The 27,712-nt window shown below is 38.0% G+C and overlaps 2 protein-coding genes across 2 annotated transcripts in view; one reads left to right on the forward strand and one right to left on the reverse strand.

Moving 5' to 3' along the window:
• Positions 1-4,560: 4,560 nt before the first annotated feature.
• On the reverse strand, positions 4,561-6,992 carry LOC121736425 (tubulin alpha chain). Its single transcript, XM_042127609.1, has 3 exons — positions 6,842-6,992; positions 5,880-6,102; positions 4,561-5,764 (listed from the first exon to the last, which is right to left on the reverse strand). The coding sequence occupies exons 1-3, from the start codon at positions 6,842-6,844 to the stop codon at positions 4,638-4,640; spliced, it is 1,353 nt and encodes a 450-aa protein (XP_041983543.1). The 5' UTR covers positions 6,845-6,992; the 3' UTR covers positions 4,561-4,637.
• Positions 6,993-10,564: 3,572 nt separating this feature from the next.
• LOC121736424 overlaps positions 10,565-27,712 on the forward strand; it is a 42,322-nt gene continuing 25,174 nt past the window's right edge. The window contains exon 1 of the mRNA XM_042127608.1: positions 10,565-10,763. The gene's annotated coding sequence lies outside the window, so the exon portion shown is untranslated. The remainder of the gene's footprint in view (positions 10,764-27,712) is intronic.

Raw genomic sequence — 27,712 nt, forward strand, 5'->3', positions numbered from 1 at the left:
TCATATCCCACCAAAAACATTTTTTGAAAATTTTTGCTGAGACGGCCACACAAGGTTTCACCCTGTGCGGTAGCGAAACAGCGAAGCCTTACAAATTAACTGGTATGTAGAATTTGGCCGTGTAGATTCAGAAACTTGGCTCTACATGAGATCTCATATCTTTTTCACAGGGTAAACCGTAAACCTTAATATTATGTGGTCGTCTCGAGCGGCAATATTTTACAAGAAATGTTTTTGGTGGGATTTTTTATTTCTGTAAGATAAAAAAAATGAGGCTAAATTTGCCGCCCCTCTAAATCTGCCGCCCTAGGCTCCAGCCTACTTAGCCTATTGGTAAATCCGCCACTGATTTATAGCGTCCCTAAAAAAAATCTTGTTTACCTGAAATAAGGGTAGCCCATTGTAAGCAAAAAAAAAGTAGGTACCATCTGTCCAGTTGCTGGCAATAAAATATTTTATAAAAGCGTTTTAAACTTGGGTTTTTGATTTTTGCAAACTATGTATGTATTAGTAATAATTATTAGTTATTAGCTATTACATTGTGATTTCACATCTATTTTTGTCAGGCTGTGGTAGATATTTTTTCCGGCAGTGGGCATATACTTCAAACAAATAACTTTTTACGTGCAATCGTCAAATGACCATTATTTAGTTTTGTTTCATTTTACACTAGTAACATCACTACAACCAACTTATAAAAATACCGTTAAGTATATAGAAAATAACATTTAATTAAGTATTTTTTAATGTTTGTAACTTTGTATGCGGGTGATGCTTCAGTTGTTGGCATTAGATTAAAGGTCTGGAAATAACCGTTTATTTTGTGCGTACATTGAACACCAAGAATGCCGTGCGACCATTTTAGGCAGAAATAAAATCGGAGACGAATGCAATTTGGAACGGTGCCAAGTCATGCCTTATACGTCGCGGCGCTGGGAGTCTCTGAGACTTTCACAAGTACTCGTTGTTACGATCGATATTCTTGCTACTTTAAGTTTTATTACTTTGGGTTTTCCGATTTTGCTTCGACACAATAATTTTTGTGTTTTAAATTATTGTTTGATGGTTTTTATCCCGAAGATGGCGTTACTACTTTTTTACATTTCTTTTTGAATGCTTTTAGAATGCAATCAAAATGTAAATCAGTATCAAACAATCGGCCAAGTGCGAGTTGGACTCGCGCACGAAGGGTTCCGTGCCGTTATAGGGCGAAAGTAGGCAAAAATTTGTGTGTTTTGTATGGGAGCCCCCTTAAATATTAATTTTATTGTTCATTATTAAATTTAGTCGCAAAAGCTGGTATAGCCCGTATGCCTAAAGCAGGGAATTGACTACCGGGCCGCAAAAAACATATTTGCTTTGAGTTTTGACCTGCCACACTACCTATAGCTAGGGCATGTATGGCTAACCTAACCTAACCTAACCTAACCTTTTCGTATTAATGTGTCTTTTTTCAGAAGAAGTCATTCAATAATTTGTTGTGATCCTATGCGTATTTCAAAGCTTGCCTAATTTGGTGTCCACTATGCAGAAAAGGTATAGGTCCTTCTCTGCATAGTGGTTCATTGTTGTTTAAAGTTAATTAAAGGACGGTAGTAAATAGTTACTTATTTAGTATATCTTGTCTCTGCCTAGGTCACTGACCTCCATTATACAAGTATAATGGAGATCAGTGGCCTAGGTAGATATCGATGACATAAGAAACATAATACATATATGTATACTTACTTATAGGTAGATTATAGCAATGACATAAGGATCTTTGGATTTTTATAATCCAAACCAGCTTACTTAATAATAACAATATTTATCTGTATCAAAAACTATATGAGAAGACTTAACTATCGTAGCCTCGATCGTGGAGTAAGGTTAAAAGTCGTTGAACCCTCATTGGCTAATTTTAGCTGTCTCCCGCCGACAAAATTTTATCGCCTTGTGTTCTGATTTAGTTTTATTCCGGATGCAAAACATATTTTTAGGGAAATAAAGATGTGGAAAATAGTTTTTAGAATTATTATTAAGTTTAAAGTTACAATTAGTGCTTTGAATTTTGATGGCATTGCAGGTTCGTTTTTCACCTAAAAGACAGAAATGCAAGGAAGCATTTTATGCGGATTTTGTGTGATGCCGTGGTGCCTGTCGGCTATCACATACAGTTTGCCATATTTTGTGGGTAATTTCATGCTTGAGTTCCTAGTTACTGTCTTTAAAGTTCGAACTTAGACTGAATTTTATTGCCTGACAACAAAACTCACTTAGTAAGGATACTGAGAAACAAGCGTAGCCATAAATCACAATTGTGGGCTAAGAGCTACAGAGTCGACCGGTAAGAAGTGTGCGTAGGTGTGATCAGTTTGTCCTTTCAAGAGTAGGTACCCCAAATTAGATATTATGTGATCTACAATACCTTAGCTCAGGAATGGCGAACCAATGCTCTAAATTTTATGTCCAATGCATACATTGGACATAAAATTTAGAGCACGCCACTGGTCCCAAAACCAGTACTTATCGAAATTATTTTAAGCGACATTATTTAAACAAAGACGCCATATCCTAGGTCATAGAGAAAAATATAAGTACATGTAAGTATGTAAGTCTAATACTGTTGATCATTTACTGTTGATTGTAGAACATGTTTCTGTACTTATATAGCAGTTGTTTCTCCACGTAATTCAAAAGCGTGTCATATGCACAAATAAGAGGCACAGGGTGTGTGTCATACTCGCGTGTTATCAATTCCATATATGGAAGCTATGATGTAAGCTCGCCTACACCTTACCGGTCGTTCTTGGGCTTGTTTGTGTAGGCTGCTGGGACCTCGGTGATATATATGCGACCCGAGCTTGTGGTTTAATTTATCACTCGAAATTATTTATAACTATGACGGCAAACCGATTTCAGAGTAAATAATCGTAAGTATAACTAATGGCATATATAATATAGTTAAGTACTTACATGATCCTCGATATTAATAACTTAAAAGGTACAGCTGTCTGAAACCGACTTATTATAAAATGTTGTATGGAAATAATATTTTGAGCTTTGAGCCAGGGCCCCAGCTAGGGGACGCTTAATGTAGGAAACTTTGAGTTCCAAGAAAGTTTTTATCCAAGAAAAAAGGCCAAGTGCGTGTCGGGCCACGTGCAATATAGTGTTCCGTAGTATCGCTAGTTTTTGATAATTTTTGTATCTTCAATGAATGTACATTTATAACGTGTTTTACACTACTAACAGGTAACAACATCATCTCAGTTACTTTTTAAAAGGAATTTGAACGAAAAGTTCCATTAATATAGTTCGCCGAATAGGTAAATTTTTTCTTAGCCTTCCTTCTTAGTTTTCCTTTTAATTTTAAATTCCGCATATTTCCTACTCCCGTGAATTTTTTCACATTTCCAGAAGCAACCGTGTAGCTGGTAAAAGGGGGGAGGACACTGGACTCTTAACGATTTTTTCCACTTTAAAACTTAATATTTCACAAACGGATCCCTAAATCGGAAAATTATCTATGAATACTCACTCATATTTAAAAAAAACCTATCCAACGACACTCCACACTTGACGTGTAGGGACTAGGGACTAGGGAAGGTACCATAATAAAAGATTTTTTTTAATTTCATGTAGGTACTTACCATTTTGTCGGCATCATTGCATTCATGCCAAATAACAGCTTTGTATTCTCTGAGGAAAACCGCGGACAGACAGACGGAGAGACGGACGGACAGACCGAAACTATAAGGGTTCCTTGTTGACTACGGAACCCTAAAAAGGTGCGGTTCCCATAATATGTATGACGATTGACGACTTTATATTATAAACCAGCTTAATCCCTAACCTGCGGCCCGCCGAGCCTTTTTCAGTAGCCCTAGTGTAGCTAAACATTTGATTTTAACTCATGCCAAGAGTCAAGACCAAAACGTGTTTGTGGCCCGTGTAAAAAGAGGCTTAGAACCCAGACTGAGACATTTTAATTAATTTGCATGCAATGCGATAGGTACATTTTCCAAAATGATCACAAGCATGATTCACGGGTAGAGACAGGCAATGCTATTAAAAAGTGGGGTAACTAGGTACCAAAGACTGAATAGAATTCTTTGTTAGGTACGGTACCTAGTAGGTATAATATTTTACGCTACGCCGCGCCGCTCGTTAGAGAATACCAATAATTTTATGGCGCATCCACACATGCCGCCGGCTTATACCGCGCCGGGTTTGTCGCCGGCTTTCAGACTGCCTTGCCACCGAAGCCGGCGGCATGTGTGGATACAGCATTATTAGGACGGAATACCGAATAAGTAGACCGTACCTATTATTATAAGTTTATTCCTTCGATCACAGTATGATTAGTATGTCTACTCTGATATTATATTCTTCAATTAAATGTCTTGTATGAATTTAAAAATATACGTACGCGGTGTACGTGACCAAAACCGTCCGATCGTCTGAATAATATTTTGGATACATAATAATTAGAAGCGTTATGTACTTACTTCTGTCCTCATTATAGAAATTAGGTATAATTAATTTAGAATATAGGGAGTCTAAAATGATACAAGTAAATTATTTCAATCTTTTATTTTCCACCGGAATGTAAATCGGCGAGTGCGCTGAACGTATAAAAATAAATAAAACGCAGCTTAGTACTCCTCGGCTCCCTCGCCTTCGCCCTCGGCGGAGTCCATGCCGACCTCCTCGTAGTCCTTCTCCAGAGCGGCCAAGTCCTCGCGCGCCTCCGAGAACTCGCCCTCCTCCATACCCTCACCCACGTACCAGTGCACGAAGGCGCGCTTGGCGTACATAAGGTCGAACTTGTGGTCCAGGCGGGCCCACGCCTCGGCGATGGCGGTGGTGTTGGACAACATGCACACGGCGCGCTGCACCTTGGCCAGGTCGCCGCCGGGCACCACGGTCGGGGGCTGGTAGTTGATGCCCACCTTGAACCCGGTCGGGCACCAGTCCACGAACTGGATGGTGCGCTTGGTCTTGATGGTGGCGATGGCCGCGTTCACGTCCTTGGGCACGACGTCCCCGCGGTACAGCATGCAGCACGCCATGTACTTTCCGTGGCGTGGGTCGCACTTCACCATCTGGTTAGCAGGCTCGAAGCACGCGTTGGTGATCTCTGAGACCGACAGCTGCTCGTGGTAAGCCTTCTCGGCGGAAATGACGGGGGCGTACGTGACCAGGGGGAAGTGGATACGCGGGTACGGCACCAAGTTGGTCTGGAACTCGGTGAGATCGACGTTGAGGGCGCCGTCGAAACGCAGGGAGGCGGTGATGGAGGACACGATCTGGCCGATGAGCCTGTTGAGGTTGGTGTAGGTGGGGCGCTCGATGTCCAGGTTGCGGCGGCAGATGTCATAGATGGCTTCGTTGTCGACCATGAAGGCGCAGTCGGAGTGCTCCAGGGTAGTGTGGGTGGTCAGGATGGAGTTGTAGGGCTCCACGACGGCGGTGGACACCTGCGGGGCGGGGTAGATGGCGAACTCGAGCTTCGACTTCTTGCCGTAGTCGACCGAGAGCCTCTCCATGAGCAGGGAGGTGAAACCGGATCCGGTACCGCCGCCGAAGGAGTGGAAGATTAGGAACCCCTGGAGGCCAGTGCACTGGTCGGCGAGCTTGCGGATGCGGTCCAGCACTAGGTCGACGATTTCCTTGCCGATGGTGTAGTGACCGCGGGCGTAGTTGTTGGCGGCATCCTCCTTACCAGTGATAAGTTGTTCTGGATGAAACAACTGTCTGTATGTGCCTGTGCGGACCTCATCTGTGGACAAAGGAAACTGATTAGAAAGGAACTGATGTATGTTGATAGTCATGTTAAATATAATATACTTTATAATGCATGTATCATTCTTCACCGCTTTAGCGCTGACACTCACCGACTACTGTGGGTTCCAAGTCGACGAACACGGCGCGGGGCACGTGCTTGCCGGCTCCGGTCTCGCTGAAGAAGGTGTTGAAGGAGTCGTCACCACCGCCGATGGTTTTGTCTGTGGGCATCTGGCCGTCGGGCTGAATGCCATGCTCAAGGCAGTACAGCTCCCAGCAGGCATTACCGATCTGGACTCCGGCTTGGCCAACGTGTACTGAGATGCACTCACGCTGTTGAACAAAAACGCAATTATTAATTATTAGTTAATCAAAAGAGGCGATGATAAAAGTTAACTGTACAAGTCACGTAGCGTAAAGTAAAAGTATGTACCTATCAATAAACTTTCACATTTACAGTAAAGAGAAACTGGAACGGTACTTTCTTTATTGCAGAATAATGTATGCTTTTTAAGCGCAAAATTCAGTTATATCCACAAATTATAGAATAAGCAGAACATGAATAATTGACAATGGTGCAGACATCCTTGGTGACATCATAGCGCCTCGCGTGAGGTCAAAGACACGTCATCCAATCAATAATTTATTTTACGTGAAATTAGTCCGATCTAAATACGACGGGTATAAGTATAATATAAACAGGACGTAGAATTATATCATTTATTATCAACTTTGTAATTTAATGAGACTAGTGGAGACTAGCATTACCGTTAACGGAAACCTTGGGGCGTGTCACCATCGCGGCAAGTGGCAACCATTTTGATTTAACAATTTTTTGAAATTAGAACAAGATATTTAAATTCTTATCAACTCAATTTTCGAATAGAATTAACAATCATGCAATCAAAAACTTGAAAATCGAACGAAGTAAGGAAATTTTACATTTTTACCGGCCGCGTGACAGCAAGTGCCGACAAGATGGAGGCCACACCGGCATTTTTACAAGATCACGGAAAATGAACAAATTATGGGTATTATCTAATGTTATTAAAGAAAAAGAATATTGACTTACCATTTTGATTGAGTTTTTTGTAGTACTTAACGTAGAAATAAATTAATAAATATTTGTCAGTCGACGTTCAGCGATACCGGTTAAGAGGATTGCCGAACGGATAATATTCCGAAAATTCCGTTAGGCGCGTATTTATAGTAGTTCGGATACGGGGGAATGACGCTTCGTTTGCCCACTCGCCATTGGTCGCGCATATGCTGCAGAGGCGGACCGACCAATACGGACGAGGCAGCTTCAACGCCATTGCGGGAATATGTGGGCCGATGATTCACAGCAGAAATAGTGATGTCCTCCGTTTTCATCGAATATTGAGAACATTATGATTGAATGGATTGAACGATTATATTTTAATATTCATGTTAATTGTATTTAAGCAGCAGCCAGCAAGGCAATTGCGCTATGTTTTTTTTTTTAACTGAATGGCAAATACACCGCAAAACATTTATCGACTTTTGGAACTATTCCTGTATCACGCTAACGTTTTGACAGCCAGTTAAGACGTTACTGGACCTCAGCCAAAACACAAACGCTGTCAAAATAAAAAGTTGATACGATGTCATTTTTATTCGCATGTTTCTAAAACGTTTTTTGTTTTGGTTTGTAAAATTAATGATAATTAATCAGAGCAGAAAGTATTTAAGGATGATTGTAACGAATATAATCGCTTTAAATATTTTACTTCAAAGGCTGTAAAAAAGACGGCGGACTTTTAGAGTTTCCGTCTCATGTTTGTTTTTCAATTATAGTTCTGTACAAAATATAGAGTCAGGAGTAAAGGCTTGTAAAGGAGTAAAGAGAGTAAAGGAGTAAGGCACACAGGCTTGACTTCCATTGCGGCATTATTATCGCAGCAGTGTGTAACTACATGACCATCCTAATACAAAATGTACTAAAAACAGATATCACAATACCGCATGCGTTACTATCGACCGATAATAATTATTAATAACGCACCTATGTGCGCTTGAAACTTCTGTTTAAAATCTTGACAGCGTGATGATCAAAATATAATTATTTCGACCCTGACGTTTCAACATTTCATAACGTGACAGAGCACTCTTAACAAGATTTCATTTCACTTCAAAAACTAAATTTTCTATTGTCATTTGTTAGTACCTGACTGTACTTTGCAATTTGATTGATAAAATTGAATTTTTAGCAAGTTTCTGTTTAAGGTGAGACCGCACTACGCGACATTACGTGGCACTGACGTGACACGACACGTCACGTACCATAGAACTGACGTTTTACAATCGTGAATCTGACGTTTTACAAACTAAGTCTAAGAAGTAAGTTCTAAGTTCTAACATGGAACGTAAAGTGTTGCGTCGTGACTCGTGTCGTGTCGCATTGGTGCGATGTCGCCTCTTTACTGAACTATATTCCACCAAGGAATTAATAATGTAAACGGGTAAATCTTATATCTTTAAACGAGCAATTCTTGTATATGAAATATAATTGGAATCTCGGAATCGGCTCCAACGATTCTCATGAAATTTAGTATATAGGGGGCTTCGGGAGCGATAAATCGATCTATAGTCTGTCAAAAAAGTGAAGAAATTAAAAAGTGGCAACATCGTAATGTCATCCATTTTTTCTTAGATTGATTTGAATGAATACGTTGTGTAAGTAAAAAATCTCTTTTTTACTTACACATTTATATATATATATATATATATATATATATATATATATATATATATATATATATATATATATATATATATATATATATATATATATATATATAAAAATATATATATATATATATATATATATATATATATATATATATATATATATATATATATATATATATATATATATATATTTTTTTTTTTTTGTTTGCATTTGCTTGGCATATTAGAATCGTCACATGATAGTTTAACGATAAATTGTAAAGTTAATAATAATATGATTTATGAATATTAGTTAATATATATCATAGATATATTAGTCATTACTCATTAGTGAATAAAAAATTATCGATATAACAATTTATTTTGTTGGCGCAGCACTAGACGCAGATGACGACAGTCGACAGTCGACACAGACGACTATTCAATAATAATGTTATTGATTGTAGACCGTCTGGTTACTCTTTTATGTCTTTTAAAAGTTAAATTTCGAACTAGAAATTATTTAACTTCATTGTAATGTACTGTTAATGAAAAACAATTATTCTTCATAATATTTTATGGTTCAGTTCAGTTAACTTGTTTTTGTTAAATAAAATTATCAAGCCCTGCGGAAAACACGACGTACACGGTACACGGTACACAATCAAATCAAATCAAAATTGTTTTATAAACAATACCTGCCTTATTAAAATTGTAACCTTTTTTAAAGGCTTCAGTTAATAAATAATAATAATAAAACAAATTAAATATAATTTTTTAAAAATAATCAAAATCAAAACAAGCAAAACTATGAGTTGAGTTCCATAAGCGCCATCTTTTAACGGCTGTGGTAATTATATAGAATCTCAGGAACTTAGCAGACTACATCGGGATTCATTTTACCGCTAGATGGCGTTAAATCGTAAAACGGTCGCTCTCGACATCTTGGGACGTTGAAGAATTGTTGTTTCATAGCAAAAACGGCAGATGGCATTATTAGTCCATAAAAAAACTCGAGCTCGTTATAATAACGTTTTTCGTAAGTTTGCAATATTGTGCTGTGCTTTATTAACGTGTTTCCTATTTTCCACCAGCACTTTTTTGGGTTCCATACCCAAAAAGTAAAACTTCGATGTCTGTATGTCATCAGGCTGTATCTCAAGAACCGCTACTTATAGCTAGACTTCTGATTTCTGAAATTTTCACAGATTTGAGATTGTGTATATAATCTGTTGCCGCTGTAACAACAAATACTAAAAATAAAATAAAGTTAATATTTAAGGGGGGCTCCCAAACAAGAAGCACAATTTTTGTCTACTTTCACTTTATACCGGTACGGAACCCTTCGTGCGCGAGTCCGACTCGCACTTGGCCGATTATTTTAAGATTATAATATCATCGAAGAGCTTTTTGGTCAGTTATCCCAGTCGAAAAAGTCGTCTACGAAAAGATTCAACGTCATGTTTTGTTATAACTAGTAACGTAGCCACAGCGTAGCCGTATAACTTATACGCACTTAGCAGTAGTAGAGTTTCTACTGTTTTGACTCTGGATGTATCATCATGGGCGTACCCAGCATACCCGTTTCGAGAAGATGGTCGGTCTGGTATATGATTGAAACAAAAAATAATAATGAAAATTGACTTTTATCAATCTGACTGAAAATATATTTTGTTTCCAACACTTACTAAGACTTTGTTTCTGTCCGTCTGTCTGTCTGATTGTCTCCAGGCTGTAACTCAAGAACCGCTATAGCTAGAATTCTGAAATTTTCACAGATAGTGAATTATAAAATAATAAAATTTATTACAACAATAATAAAAGGTTAGCTGGAAGAGATTGCTTATTAGCAATAAGTTCACCTTCTGTGCATCATTATAAATTGTTGTTTTATGTATAAATGTTTTTACTTTGTATTTTTTTGGTGTGCAATAAAGTGTTTTTGTATTGTATTGTATTGTATTGGTCGAAACTGTTTTAAGACTAAGGATCAAGACGTCTACCCAATCTACCCAAAGTATGTTTATTTTCCCCTACCTATGCCGCTATCTTTCCGCTACACCGTCCCGCAGCGTTTTTCTACGATCTTGGTGCGCGCTAAATTAAGATGAAAATGGAAACGTCAAACGTTATTCTGCGCGCGAACCAATTCGAGTCGCACGCGTCGATTTCGACACGACAAAAATAAAATTAACAAATAGAATCTGTTGTAGTGTGCGTGAATAACAATGTTATAAGAGAATTAGTGCAAATATTTATTTTGTGTTTGTGTTGTGATTTTAAAAGTGGAATTTAAATTTTAGGTAAGTTCTATGTTTAAATTTTACCGCGGTAGAGTAATTAATTTTATTTTTTAATTAAATACGGTGGTGTTATGTTTAGAAATGACGTTTTCAGTTTTAATTAGTAAAATAATTTACCAAGGTTTTTACTTTTTGCTGACATTATCTAGCGGCACCTACATACACATAGCCTTCTAAGGTTGTTTATCCTCCGTTACTTCTCGGACGCAGTCCGCCTGTTTTGGTTTGAGATCTAGATTTTAAGATGAAGTGGGATCTAAGGACCAGATTAAGTATGAAGACTAGACAGTCTTAACTCAAATCGATACCTACTCAATATTTTTTTTGTAGGCGTTTGACTCCGTGCGCGGGTAGAGTACAAGTACAGTCAACTCCAAATATTTATATACTTACTTACTAACTTATATTATGTTACATGCATTACAAAAAAATTTTTACAAAAAATGATTTTAGATATCAAATAAAGCTGGAGAATTCACACTTTTATTTGCATTTCAAGGCCAATAGTTCTATTAACATTCAAGAAACCCGTTTGGCGATATCCACGTTTATTCTAATTCCATTGAATGTTTTATTCCTTGCGAACATAATAATAATTAATTCAGTTTAACATGGTACTTACCTTGTAATGTAAGTATTGAATCCAATACTTACAATATAGAGGTTCCATTTAGGTACTATTAATTAATACAATGCTTAAACATTATAAATTAAAATTTTTGTATACAATTTGTTGTGTTGTTGGAATCGTCATTTCTATAGGTACCGACATTTGTTGTCTTTATCAAATCAAGTCAGTCTCTACCGAAATTTGTATGTACGCTTTGAATAAAAAAGGGGAAAAAAGGAAACTATAATGTTCTCCTCTATAATAGGTATAGCTGGACCATAAATTACGAATACATATTTTATTTTATTGAAGTGACTAAATAAGTATGTCACCATGGCAACGTCCATCGCTATCCCGTCGCACAAACAATGGTCGCCGTCTGTCTCGAGTTGTAATAATTTACTATTATTTATTCAACAAATACACTATTAAAAAGTACCCAGTAGCCGATACTCAGACCCACTGAATATGCATATAAAATTTGGTTAAAATCAGTAAAGCCGTTTCGGAGGAGTACGCGGCCTAACATTGTGACACGAGAATTTTATATATTAAAGAAGATAATATAAGTTTTCCTTATTTATAATGTATTTATAAATAAAATAAAAATGTTAGGATTATAAAAACAAGTTTCTCGTATTATCTGGATTATTTATATTGTCTGGAGTCTCGAAACTGAGTAAATTTTTACCCCGTACATCGCTTTATTAAAAAATAATAATGATAACTTCCTGCAGAATAAACTAGTGTGATTGATCCTGAAGCACTTACCATCTGTTGATGATTTCATAACAGCGTTATTCATCTCGCAAATGAATGAATGAATTATGTTCATGTTACATGGCTTAAATAATTAGTGTGACGACACTTACAAACTTGTCCATTTACGAGCTTGTCTTTTTATTATTAACTAGACGTTCCGCGCGGCTTCGCCCGCGTAAATTAGATATTTCACAGACAAATTAGTCCACAAAAAATAGCCTATAATCCTTCACGTGGTCTACTTATTATCTGTACCAAATAACAGAAAAATTGCTCTAGTAGTTCGTGAGATACGCTCTTTCAAATAATTCCCCCGTTTTTCCACATTTTCTCTATTTCTTCGCTCCTATTAGTCTCTGCGTAATAAAATATAGCCTATAGCCTTCCTCGATAAATGGGCTATCTAACACTGAAATAATTTTCCAATCGGACCAGTAGTTCCTGAGATTAGCGCGTTCAAACAAACAAACAAACAAACTCTTCCCAATTATAATATTATAAGTAAGATTATTTCCATGACATTTACAGCATTTAACTTATTAGCAGCTCAAAAGCGTGAAAACTAAGAAGTATTATTAAGTATTTAATTCATGATTGAAGACATTAGTGGTCAGTGGATGAAGTAGGTAACTTAATTTGAAAATAGTCATTTTTTGCATAAACGGAGGCTTTATGATGCGAAAAAAAGTATGTAGATTTTATGCATAGCCAGATATATTAACCTTATGAAAAGGTAGATAAGTTATAAGGTTTTTTCAAATAATAAAGAAAAAATGAGTACCTAATCCTTACGAAAGTATCAAAGCAAAAGTCATTTGGGAGTGCATACAGCATTGTACATCATTATTTACATTGAATTCTTATTTTTCCAAGTACAGACAAAAATAACGATGAGCACAACAAGGTCCTCTGATGAAGTCCTGGAATTGACAAACGTGACGTGATAAATAATGATTCATTTCTAAACTTATGGATCAGTCAATGCAATGGGATGATAAAAGCAAATAAAATGTGCGTGTCGTGCGTGACTTCACATGAGGCATATCACTTGTTCTTATTGGAATTGTTACTTAAATTGATAATTGTTTTATTTTTGGGAACACACAAAATCATAATTATTTTCTCGAGAAGATATATTACAAAGAGTAAATTTTAGTTAAATTTTAGGAATTTTTGAATACTGACGGCCTAGACAAGCGGCAAGCGATTACCGTAAATGCCAACGCCAACGCCACAAAATGTATGGGATTTGACATTAGTATTCGCTAGCGAAGCGATGACTTATGTCAAATCGCATACATTTTGTTAGCGTTTACGATAATCACTTGCCACTTGTCTACTAGGGCTGTACGAAATGTAATACTTCAGTAATTGTACCAACTATAAGCCAAAAATTTTCGTCTTTTGATAGATTATTTAATCTATCAAAAGACGAAAATTTTTGGCTTTTTTTGGCATAGAGAAATAGGAATGTTTAATGCCAATGACTGTTTTCAGTAATAATACAACAGGTAGTTTCGTAGAAACGGCTGCAGATGTTAAAGCTGTCCTCGCAGAAGTGCAAAAGGAAGCAGTAAAAGTAACAGAGATGGCCTAATGATGGTAGGAATCAAATGTAGGGCGCCCAGTGCATGTAGACTTCCTATATTGACGGAACCGGGGCCAGTGTGCCAAGATACAGTTGGCGCCCGAGCCAGATGGTTAATCACTGTGTATTTTAGCTGTCTGAGGACGGAGCCCTAAGGCCTAACATACCTCAAGTGCTAAATCAAGGTTTACTTTGAGATTTTCTATGCTCGACCCATACTTTCTCGAAGCTTTTTGTCTCGTCTCGGCGTCATTGCTAATTCATACGTGGGAGAGCCATGCTTCGGCACGAATGGGCCGGCTCGACCGGATAAATACCACGTTCTCACAGAAAACCGGCGTGAAACAGCGCTTGCGCTGTGTTTCGCCGAGTGAGTGAGTTTACCGGAGGCCCAATCCCCTAACCCCTACCCTATTCCCTTCCCTACCCTCCCCTATTACCCTATTCCCTCTTAAAAGGTCGGCAACGCACTTGCAGCTCTTCTGATGCTGCGAGTGTCCATGGGCGATGGAAGTTGCTTTCCATCAGGTGACCCGTTTGCTCGTTTGCCCCCTTATTTCATAAAAAAAAAAAAAAAATTGTGTGGAAATTATTCTGGGACTAAAGCCAGAGTTTACTGTTTAATGAGATCCTGAATATGGACAAATTAGAGTTAGAAAATAATAGATGATTTATAAATTAGTATTGTCTATGCCCTATACTATTCATTCATGAATCCAGCTTTTTTCATTCAATTCTTTACAAAATATGTTCCATGTCTCTACTTTGGGCCCTACTATCTAATAAACTCTATATTTATTGCTATATATTTACATTTTGACAAGTTTATTAAAGGTAAGAGGTAGAAAAAAAGGAAATAAGGGTTTCAGTCTACAAAGTCTACATTGATTCTTTATTCATTATTATTATGAAATCTAATTCATACAATATTCCGTTAGGAAAATTGGCACAACTCATTTTGAGATTGTTACCCCTTGCCTTACTAGAACTATCTCTAGTAAGTAAGGCAAGGGGTAACAATCTGAAAATGAGTTGTGCAGTAAGGCAAGGGGTAACAATCTCAAAATGAGTTGTGCAGTAAGGCAAGGGGTAACAATCTCAAAACGAGTTGTGCAGTAAGGCAAGGGGTAACAATCTCAAAATGAGTTTGCAGTAAGGCAAGGGGTAACAATCTCAAAATGAGTTGTGCAGTAAGGCAAGGGGTAACAATCTCAAAATGAGTTTGCAGTAAGGCAAGGGGTAACAATCTCAAAATGAGTTTGCAGTAAGGCAAGTGGTAACAATCTCAAAATGAGTTTGCAGTAAGGCAAGGGGTAACAATCTCAAAATGAGTTGTGCAGTAAGGCAAGGGGTAACAATCTCAAAATGAGTTTGCAGTAAGGCAAGGGGTAACAATCTCAAAATGAGCTGTGCAGTAAGGCAAGGGGTAACAATCTCAAAATGAGTTTGCAGTAAGGCAAGGGGTAACAATCTCAAAATGAGTTTGCAGTAAGGCAAGGGGTAACAATCTCAAATGAGTTGTGCAGTAAGGCAAGGGGTAACAATCTCAAAATGAGTTGTGCAGTAAGGCAAGGGGTAACAATCTCAAAATGAGTTTGCAGTAAGGCAAGGGGTAACAATCTCAAAATGAGTTGTGCAGTAAGGCAAGGGGTAACAATCTCAAAATGAGTTGTGCAGTAAGGCAAGGGGTAACAATCTCAAAATGAGTTTGCAGTAAGGCAAGGGGTAACAATTTCAAAATGAGTTTGTAGTAAGGCAAGGGGTAACAATCTCAAAATGAGTTTGCAGTAAGGCAAGGGGTAACAATCTCAAAATGAGTTGTGCCAATTTTCCTAACGGAAAGCAAGAATGACACACCAGCTATATCAATGAGAGATCCGAGCTGAAACATATTTTTGATTATTAGTACAATATTATAAATGGTACAATGAGTTGTGTAAACAGTGCATGACATCAGACCGGCCGTTATAGAACTTGGCGGGGCGCCATCAGCTGATATGGATTTCTGTATCGGCCAAACTTACGTACATTAGTGCTTTCATTTTTTTAAACTGTTTCAATTTATCATTATATCTCGATTAAAAGAATGATGAAAATGCATTTAAAACCATTTTAACGTAATTAAATAAGTATAGACATAGATAAACCTAAATAAACAGCGAAATCCTAAATTTAACTATTTTAAAACATGCCGCAAAATGAACAGACCTAGATCTTAAAAAAATAAGTACTTATCTGTGTAAATCAAATATTTTTATTAGAACCGCGAATTTAAAATTTGGTAGATAGAAATGACTTTTTCTTAGCCTATAGTGTCCCACTGCTGGGCAAATGCCTCCCCCAGGATCTTCCACTGTTCAGCCAGCCTGAGGGGGGGGAATGACTGGTAAAAAGAAAAAAGCACCATAATATTAGTAGGACTGTACGCTGTACGCTTACGATTTCGGAGGGAGTCCAAAGCGAGTCATATTTTTGCAGACATTTTACTCATATCCTCAAATCTGACCTTACGCGTGACATATTCTGACCCTGGCGGATTTTACCTTACGCTGTTACATATGATTCAGGTTAAATCGTGTCAAGGTGTAGGAATAGTGAGACCACAGCAGCCTTCAGATTAAAAAGTGTTTCAACAGGGATCTTCTATAAATTATTATTATTCATTTGTAATTTGTATAATTTATAGTATGTCATCGATTTTATTACCGCTTCCTATATTCCTTAATATATATTGTTTATTACTTAATTAAAATTATTTTTTTTGCTTAGTACCTACCTTATTATTATGACATTCATGTCATAATATAGTTAGACATAAAAGCGCTTTACAATTTTTTCATTTGCCAATGGATTTATTAAGCTGACTGTACAACATGGTTGCATAAAATTTTAAACGAAAATTTTAATGACTACAAAAATAGACACATTCTACATGACTCTACAGTAAAAATGTTAATATTATTATTATGTTGAGTTATTTTCTCCCTTTTACTAGAAAAATTATGTCAAGTAAAAGAGCACTAATTTGGTGCAAATCTTAATAAGTTCTTCACATCCTTTATGACGCGTCAAGAAACCTCGAAAGGAAGGTTACAGAACTGTTTGGACAGTTGTCACTTATGAAGTTGTCCTCTTATATTACATTTTATTCGACATTACCACGAGTATGATCTCACACTTGACTCTGTTCAAGGTTTTTGCAGAGAATTCCATACTTAATAATATACTTAATTAATGTTAAAGTGTGTCTGTCTACTTGTCTGTTTGTCTGTTATCTCTTCACGCCCAAACCGCTGAACCGATTTTGCTGAAATTTGGTATGGAGATACCAAATTCCTTTCTTGGGACTCAAAAGTGTCGAGAAAGGACATAGGATAGTAAGATATCCCGGAAAAATGTACGGTTCCCGCGCGAAAAACGAAATTTTGCGCAACGGAGTTTTATTTTATCTACTTATACATTTAATATAAAATTGGAGTGTCTGTTTGTAATATTGAAAGAACCGTTTTTTACTACATGCTTATGAATGTATATAGGGTACAGACACCAAAGCAACATTTTTTACAATTTTTGTCTGTATGTCTGTTTGTCTGTCTGTTTCTTCCGGCTAATATCTGAAATGGCTGGAGCGATTTTGACGGGACTTTTTTAAGGCACATAGCTGATGTGGTAAGGAATAACTTAGGCTACTTTTTAACCGATATCCGCAATGACGCGGACGAAGTCGCGGGCAACAGCTAGTTTGAAATAAAATAGATTGTTACGTGGTAACTATTCATGTAATAATCTGTGACTAAAAGCTCTTAAAGTGCAGTAAGCACTTTAAGAGCTTTTAGTCACAGTTTTTTTTTTTTAATGAAATAAGGGGGCAAACGAGCAAACGGGTCACCTGATGGAAAGCAACTTCCGTCGCCCATGGACACTCGCAGCATCAGAAGAGCTGCAGGTGCGTTGCCGGCCTTCTAAGGGGTAATAGGGGAGGGTAGGGAAGGGAATAGGGGAGGGTACGGGAGGAAATAGGGGAGGGTAGGGAAAGGAAAAGGGTAGGGGATTGGGCCTCCGGTAAACTCACTTACTCGGCGAAACACAGCGGAAGCGCTGTTTCACGCCGGTTTTCTGTGAGGACGTGGTATCTCTCCGGTCGAGCCGGCCCATTCGTGCCGAAGCATGGCTCTCCCACGTCTGAAAACTTCTAACATCTTTATTTATAAAAGGTGTTTCACACTGTTTCGCAACTTGCTGAGTCAGCGAGGAACTCCTCTTGGCAGGTGAGCCAACCGTCTGATCTCAGTTCACCGCTAAATATATTTGGCAACTCTATTTTTATCTGTACGATAAGAGTTAAGTTTTCCTATTTTTGTGAAACAGCCTAGTAACCCCGATTTATTTCTGAGTATCAAAATTTACAATGATTTCTGGTCTAAAAAAAAAGCGCGGCCAGAACTAAGAATATTTCCAATAGCTAGGCCAAGGGCGTCGCCAAGGGGGGGCAGGGAGGGGCAGCTGCCCCCCCCCCCCCCCCCCTAGAGATTCTAAAAAAGTGTAAGGCTCGTAGTACAAGTGAAAAGCTTCATGTGCTGTCGACTTTACCTACAATGCATACCTACTTTTCTCATTTTAAATAGAGAATGAGAAAAGTATGAATTGTAGTAGGTAAAGTCAACTTGCCCCCCCCTGCGCAATCGGCTGGCGACGACCTTTAGCTTGGCCATATTAAGAGCTTAAAAAATATATGAGCTTAACCCTGTAACTGCATTTTCTGAATAATTATTTGGACGAAAATAATATTAAAACATTACATTTAAAGGGGTCTTACTGGGAAATGAGTGAAATGACCCCTTACCCCGTATTACCTCTTTCCTAACTTAGTACGATATGCCATTTCCAGTACGTTTTATACGTGGGAGAGCCATGCTTCGGCACGAATGGGCCGGCTCGACCGGAGAAATACCACGTTCTTCCAGAAAACCGGCGTGAAACCGCGCTTGCGCTGTGTTTCGCCGAGTGAGTGAGTTTACCGGAGGCCCAATTCCCTTCCCTATCCTCCCCTATTCCTTTCCCTTCCCATCCCTACTCTATTACCCTATTCCCTCTTAAAAGGCCGGCAGCGCACCTGCAGCTCTTCTGATGCTGCGAGTGTCCATGGGCGACGGAAGTTGCTTTCCATCAGGTGACCCGTCTGCTCGTTTGCCCCCTTATTTCATAAAAAAAAAAAATTATTGATGTGTCTCTCAATCTACTCTGTTGACTCTTTCAAGAGAGTAGATGCACATAACATAATATTATTATTACTTAACAAAAGCAACAATAAAGTTCTTATTGTCAATCAGGAAAATATATTTGACAGTTCTTCAATTAGTTGGTTAAAATGTCATACATGAGACTAATTAGGTATTCTGTACGTTCGTTCGCAGAACCATTATCTAAATTAAACATTCGACTTTTAAACAAACACACTAGAATTTTAATAAAACCAACCTAAAGTCGCAAAAACTCTGGAAAACCTGTCTGACCTGTTTTGCTGCACTAAATTTATTTAACCTTGCTTCGAGTTTAACATTTCGTACGTAAAATTCGGCTATCAAAACTCAGTAGTCAGTAAATTTTAATTACAAATTAAGGAGTTAATTGAGTAAGTAATAAATACAAAAGTTAATCTCAAGGCCAGCTAGCTGAGCTAGGGCCTAGGACCCAGAGTACTTGACTTTTGAAACATATATTATTTTTTAACGGGAGGTTATCAATTCGACGCGTATGTATGTAAGATTTCCAGAACTGCCTTATTTTCGTATATTATGTTAGTCTATATCAGCGTCTGAACAAATGTCTTTTGAAACATATGTTTTTAAACCAACTTCAAAAAAGGAGGTTATCGATAATTCGACGCGTATGTATGTAAACACGTACAAATGTTCCAAATATCAAAAGTGTATGTATGTATTGTTTTTATGTTTATTGTTCGCATATCTCTGGAATTACTGGAATAGTTGGCAGTCAAGACTCGAGACTTGTTGGAGTTCGAGAGTTGGGAGTTTTAGACCGTACTCCGTAGGCGTAGCCTGTACCTAGTAACTTAGTATGGATCTTACCCAGTATCTAGCATCTTAACTCCCGTGGCAGGCTGCTTTGACCTATTTCTCAGTGCACCATAATTTTCCCCCTCGGCAATTTTCTCCATCTGATTTCTGATACGCAGCTTTCTCTAGTATATTCTATCTCTGTCGTACGCGCTGCCTCTTTTACACACTCAAGGCGATTCGGTTTATGAATGGAGTGTGTATGACATAGATTTTTATGTATGAAGTCGTTTACCTTGTTACAATACGACCGACGTTGTTAAGTAATTAGCATTAACTAATATGGCATAATAAATGAAGTTAAAGTTTACTCGAATGCATCGGATATTTAAATTGTAATTATTATAAGAACTCTTTGGTCCTCTCCAAGTTTTCAAGGGAAACCTGACAAATAGTAAGTATATATTATAGTATTGACATCGTTGGGTTATATGGGTTATGTAAGTGGTGTAAGCAGGAAATACAATTGTTATCTAAAAGACTACCCAACCAAATGATACTCGAGCAGCTTTCATCAGAAAATGTTGACCGGCCATTTGGGGGAATGGACGTCAAGTTACAAGCACCAAAGGACTAAGGAGTTTCCCCTTAGACTGACAAACTAGCAGATCGATATAAACAGCTGTTCTCAGTTCTCACATTTACCAGCTTCTCTCTAAAAGCTCTGCGGCTGGCGGGATATAAAGTAAATAAACTCCGTTATTTATTTCAACCTTCTGCATCTATTTCTGTACACCGACCTGCGATACTCGCGAATGAGTGTACCATTATTGTAGCAAAATCATATTTCATGGAAACAGATCAAATATATTTTATGGTAGCTTCTTATTTTCTCAGGGCACTCAGTGAAAGAATTTAAAAATCAAAAATATACAGTGTGTAACAAAAATAAGTGATAATACTTTAGGATGTGTACGTGTTCCTTGTAGAGAGTTCACTGTGAAAGTAGCAGCGCTGAAAGACGAAAAATTTTTTTCACTTTTGTATGGGCAAGGGCCCGAGCGTCACGAGTTTCCTCATACAAAAGTGAAAAAAAAAGTTGGTCTTTCAGGGCTGCTACTTTCACAGTGAACTCTCTACAAGGAACACGTACACACCCTAAAGTATTATCACTTATTTTTGTTATACCCTGTATAGGAATTGCCATAACGCATCGCTCTGTCCGTCCGTCTGTCTGTCCGCGGTTTTACACAGAGACTATAGGACCGACTAAGCTGTAATTCGGCATGAATGCACATATTACATTACGATGACTTGATAATTATGTAAAATACCATGTCAATAATTTCAAAATCGACTGTCCTTTTGTCGAAAATTGCATTCGTGACTTTCGATAGCGAAATTTTTAGAAATCGGTATCTTCTTGCAATGCAAATGTATTCTTGCTATTCGACTAAGTACCATCCCCACCTATTAATTGCGGATATTAGTCAACTCGTTTGCAAAGCGTCGGGCTTTTGACATTTGCATTGCAAGGCGCCTTTGATGTAACGTGGCCAGCTCTTGGCCAGTGACTGATGACTGCGTGGGCTGATCCTGTTCCACCCACTAGTGGCCAGTTACTAGTACTATTTATACTAACAGCGACTGATTTTTCTAGTTCTGATTGTAGAGTTAGGATCAGCGTAGACGGAGGAAGCTTAGAGGAGAGGATTTAATTTAAGGCTCAATAATTTTAACAGTCTGCGCTGAGGCTGAGCTGCGTGGTTGAGAGTTTGGAGTTAGGAAAGCACCTCAAAATCGACTGACGTAATTTCTAATGCCGCAAGCTGTTAATTTTCTTAGCTAGCTTCTTTAGATAGCGCTAAACTATTATGTTTATGAATTCGTTTAATTCACAATTGTGTAAAACTAAAATTGAGAATTCACATGAACTAACATATGGAATGGAAAGGCCTTAAATAAGTTCTTTTTTTTTATGAAATAAGGGGGCAAACGAGCAAACGGGTCACCTGATGGAAATCAACTTCCGTCGCCCATGGACTCTCGCAGCATCAGAAGAGCTGCAGGTGCGTTGCCGGCCTTTTAAGAGGGAATAGGGTAATAGGGGAGGGTAGGGATGGGAAGGGAAGGGAATAGGGGAGGGTAGGAAAGGGAATAGGGTAGGGGATTGGGCCTCCAGTAAACTCACTCACTCGGCGAAACACAGCGCAAGCGCTGTTTCACGCCGGTTTTCTGTGAGAACGCGGTATTTCTCCGGTCGAGTCACGGCCCATTCGTGCCGAAGCATGGCTCTCCCACGTATAAAACATTACTTTAGGTCAGCGGTTTTCAAACTCATAAGTATATGGGTTTGAGAACCGCTGAGCCACCAAATGGTGGCGGAATTCGGAAACCTTTTTAGAAGTCCCATTTTTGATGGACCCCCCAAAAATGTTTTGTCTTTAAATGAATTTACTCCATGTCGATGTCGATGTGTCTGATGTCATTTCTAAAAACGATCTATGTATCGCTCGCGGAGCCTCTACAAGCCACGGGGTTCCGCGGTCATATTTTGGCTGCCAAGCTTACAGAGGTCGAAACCTTTTTTTTCACCTCAGTGCAGTGTTCCAAGTAAACAATACTCGATAGTGAAAGTCCTCATGATGTTTGGCGCCAGCGTTAGTGGGCTAAGTTAAGTGCCCGACCGCACCCACGCCGTGGTATTCTTGGCGTACCTGTTCGCTGCTGCCACTTGCGAAATCCAATGTACTTACTATTCATAGTTCCCTCTGTATTACCGAGAGTAACCAAGAACTGAATCTTGATGTTATACGAACAATTTCCCGATATTTCCCTTGAAGATGAAATTTTGAAAATCCTATCGTCTCGCTCTTCTATTCGCAACTCGAAGTTTTGCAGGTCGTATTGGTCCGGAAATACTTCTGGCGCCCATTGTTCCTGCATGTTATGAGGAATACATGTGTGTTTAACGTTTTTAGGGGTTTGGCCCTTCCCAAGTTTAAAATAAGCTTTGCAGTTCGCTTTTTGTGTAGACTGTAGTAGATTGCGTATTGTGATGTGATATTGATGAATGATGATTAATAACTGTTTTCAATACTACAAATTTTACAAAGCGTTTGACTGGATTCCGAATATTGCAGTTCCAACTTCCAGCTTGAATTAGTTGTTAGTGTCAAACCATACGCGGGAATATAATACAGACTAGAATTATTTGACCTACAAGATATGCTAAGTAGTTTATTGCATAATTACTATTGAGAGCACGTCCTACGTGTTATCTCCAGGTGTGACCTTCTACCTGTCTCTAGTGTGACTGATGACAATAGAATCTATGTGCCATTTCAAAATAAACCTAATGTTTAGGGCAAACGGTTGAGAATTGAGACACAGCTTAGAGATCATCAGGAGATGCTATGACGAAAGGAACTGATGCTGTAAAACCAATCTTATTCCTGGTGATGTAGGTTGATAATTATTCGTTCGAATTTCGCTTATCAGATCTGCCTTTGATCATTAGAAGATTATTCGATTGGTATCGGTAATTAGGACTGTTAAGCAATTGTCTAAATGTGTTCTTGCCTCTTGGTGTAGTTCTTGGAGCATGTTTTAATGATTTTCTGGAACATCACATTGAAGTCGCCATGGTCTTAGACCTTGGCTATTGAAATTTCAAAGGTCGTGGATTCGATTTCCGTGTTGTCACTACAAAGAATACTAAGTTTGATTAAAAGCTAGGTTAGGTTAGCAGGTTAGGTTAGCACAAGCTGATCATCTGATTGTCTGAGAAGAAAGACCCAAACTTAATATCCATAGGCATGTGAAACTACGATTCTAAAGTGTGATTTTTCGCCTGTTGTGTCAGATTTTATCCGTCACACTGGGATCAGTGTGACGGATAATCAGACACAACAGGCGAAAAATGAAAGTATCCACTCTATTTCCTTCATTCTAGCAATGACAGGGTAGGCGGTCCCTGACATCTCATGTTATCAATTAATTATTAATAATATGAGGTGATGTAAAGATTATTTATAGTTATCTTCTGTTTGCAAAACTGTACTGAACTTGACCTATTATTCAATTGAATATCGTATCAGATAATTCGTAGACAGCTCACAGCTGATGTCACCACTGGAATGGTCATGCTTTCATTTAATATAACGATATAACATAGTAATAAGATTCTTATCATCCTTTTCGACTTAAAAATGGTCTAAAGTCTAAACTCTAAGCTTATCCTTTTATATTTTTATAACATATCTTATAGTTAATTTAAATTAGCCCTACCTACAGCCTACAGCCTTTAGGAGGCCACCATGAAGAATACCTTTCTTCGAAGTTCGAAATCTGCCAGTATTTTATTCCTGCGCTTTTTAACCCCCGACAAAAAAGAGGGGTGTTATAAGTTTGACGTATCTGTCTGTCTGTCTATTTGTCTGTGTGTGTATCTGTCCGTGGCATCGTAGCATCCAAACGGGTGGACCGATTTTGATCTAGTTTTTTTTGTTTGAAAGCTGACATGATCGAGAGTATTCTTAGCTATAATTCATCATCATCAGCCTGCTCAGTCCTGGACAATCAGGGTTTATCTGGTTCATGAAAGGCCGTTAGCAACTTGTAGTCGTTTGATGGGTTTTATATTTCATTCTAGTTCGTGATATTTGTGAATATACAATATACGTATACACATAATAATGAAAGTTGACCTGGTGCTGCAGCATCGCCTGGTAATCAATAGGATATTCAACTCCTCGCCAACTAAGAGCAGAGGTTTCGTGTTTGGGCTCATTTAATTGCGATAACCAGTAAGAAGTAGATAAAGTATAAACAGTAAATATTTACATGCTGCTGCTGCAGTATCACCTGGATTCTATAGGAATCGAGCTTCGTATGAACCCAAAGTGGAAGTTTCATGTTTGGGCTCATTTTAACGGACATCGAAAAGGACATTGATAGATGGTAATCATGAGAATATGATTCTGTTGATAGGAATTATTCTGCACTATAACCAAAAGTATAAAATAAAATTAAATTAAGAAATTTAAAAAAAACCCCGCCAAAACAACTTTAAAAAGTAATGAAATAATATTTACTGCCTTTAACCGATTCGTGGCTACTGCCGCGCCCAGCGCGTCATTTAAAAAGATTCAGTGAGGCCGATGACGCGCCAAGCGCGGCATACAAGGATTGTTAAAAAAACACGTTAAAACTAATTGATTATACTGTAATTACAATTTCTTTGTCTAAAGAAAAACACAACCAGTGGCCAATGCCGCACGTGGGGCGTCATCGTTTAGCAGGGCCGATGACGCTTATGGCGCGTCATCGAACAAACTGCTTGGCCTGTGGTAAGAATTTGTGAAAATGAAGGTGGCAACGAATCGGTTAAGTTCAAATAATTCCTAACTTGTGTAAAGTAATATTTTAGTCCATAATGGTTGTCAAGGTGTGTCGGGGGACCGCTAATGTAGATGTTTAATTTCACTGGATCAATTCACAGCGATCTGAATCGAGATAGGTAATCAGCGACTTGGCGGTTGTAGGTTGTAGTTTACTTGGCGGTCCCCCGACACACCGTGACAACAATTATAGACTAAAATATTACTTTACACAAGTTAGGAATTATTTAAACTTAAAGGCAGTAAATATTATTTCACTACTTTTTAAAGTTGTTTTGGCGGGGGTTTTTTAAAATTTCTTAATTTAATCTACTGTGCGACTCTACAACTAAACTAAAAAATATAGCCTCCTCATTTAGCTCTTGTTTGTATATAATGTTTGAATATACATGAGGTTACATCACACCATACGACGAGATGTCAGCCGATTTGTCGTAACTCGTAGGACGACAAATAGTTAACTTCCAGCGTCTACAAATAATATGTCTGTCCTTGGTAAAACTCATTCTCTACTACGTGTATACGATTAATAATGATATATTCACATTAGTCTATACATTATACAGGATGTAACAAAACTAAGTGATAATACTTTGGGTATGTACTTTAGGGTGTGTATAGAGTTCACTGTGAAAGTAGCAGTGCTGAAAGAGCAAAAATTGTTTTTTTTTGCGAATCATGCATTTTTTCATACAAAGATGAATAACACATTTCACAGCGAACTCTATATAGGAGACTTATATCATACTAAAGTATAATCACTTAGTTGTGTTACACCATTGTAGACTTATTGTAGACTACATTATTCTAAAGATGATTTTTGAGAGTAAAACGAAAGCCGAGAGTTCTATTTTCCATCTTCTACTCTACGGTGTAGTGAGAAATGTCAATTCTGTCTCTCTTTTATTACGTCCACCTAATAAATGTTAAATATTTAACTCAGTAACTCAGGGTCTATGCAATTTTACTCAGCTTTTGCTCACTCGATCCACCATCCTCATCTTTCGATTCTGCTTTGAACAATAGGTGCAAATGAAATAGTCAATAGTCATGTACAATAGCACTATAATAGACTGCTAATTGTCGAGAGGAACGATGCCCTCTTTCGAAGCGTCAGATCCTAATTTGATTGTATTTCGAAAACACGTGTAGACTATGATTGCAAAGAAGAATATTGTTGTGATTTTCGTTTATTGCCAGCTGCCTCTATATTACTGAAGAGATCTGTTTTGTCTACACAAAAACAGAAAGAAAATATTATTATGCTGACAAATCTGTTTTACTTTATTTTCTAGTCCGTCATTATGTCTACACGTCCGAAGAAACAAGACATTTCTTTAGTAATTTCAGAGGATATAAACTACGTAACATACAATATGATGTGGAGACTAGCTACACATTAAATGCAGTGTTACAACAAAATTATACTTGTATAAATGTAGAGAATTAGTTAGAATTAGAAGAGATAGTGAGGATATAAAAGATGCGATGACGGAATCTCTCAGATATAATTCCAAAGCGCTTCCACAAATTTTATTTTACACTTTTTTGGCTTGAAATTAAAACCTTTATTCTTGAGACAGACGTATGTGCGAGAGAGAGGGGTGGCGTGCGAAAATAAACGAAAACAAGCCGATGATGTCATGTTGTAAGACGAATAGCGGTCAAGGCTCAGCGGTTTGTTATGGATTTACTGTGAAAATGAATCAAATGGGTATAATAATAAGGTGTTGGTTTGTCAAGGGCAAGGGCATTTACTGAGAGTGGGATGAGCAATTTTCATCATACCGAACTCCTACAAGTATTCAGATTTTTTGTTAATCGTGTGCAAAAGGTTGAACTTTGAAGACGATATTGCAAAATTTGCAAATTAAGATCCCTTTGCGTAAGTGTCTAAACACACTAGGCCGAAGTTACGCGGCGTAAATTCCTGCCCCCCGCCTGCAATACAGTATTTTTTAAATTACCGATGACACACTATTTCGTCGCGTTCCGTCCGTATATTGTATGCGTTTGACATTGCGGGCGTAATTATGCGGAATTTACTCCGCGTAACTTCGGCCTAGTGTGTCACAGGGGATATGACCCCCCCCAAAATCTAAGGTAAAATTGAAAAATCTCAAAATCTTGCCAAAGAATAAAAGAAATTTCTAGCTATAACCACCACTTCGCCCGACCTTAGACAGCTGCTGTGAACGGTGAACCCAGAACCGTCCGAGGGCGCAGATAAAAAAAAAATTGGGTAGTGACTACTAAATGACCCCCCCAAAATTTAAGGCTGCGACCGCGCCTGAGTGTGTTTAGACACTAATATTTCCTATTGTCATACTCTAAGGAAAATATATTGGTAACCGGCCACCGCACTCAGACAGAAATTAAATGAAGATTTTTACATAAACTCTATTTAAATTTTTTGTTAAACTTTTCATTAAATAAACATTAATTTATTTTAAAACTCTGATTACGGCCGTAATATTAGAATTTTGTCACGAGGTATTTCCTGTCGATTGTGGGCGATTCTTGAATGAGTGGTACCCGCTGCCCGCCCCCGCCTGTGTCCTTTATTGGTA

Source organism: Aricia agestis, chromosome 19, assembly GCF_905147365.1.
Source record: "Aricia agestis chromosome 19, ilAriAges1.1, whole genome shotgun sequence".
NCBI lineage: Eukaryota > Metazoa > Arthropoda > Insecta > Lepidoptera > Lycaenidae > Aricia > Aricia agestis.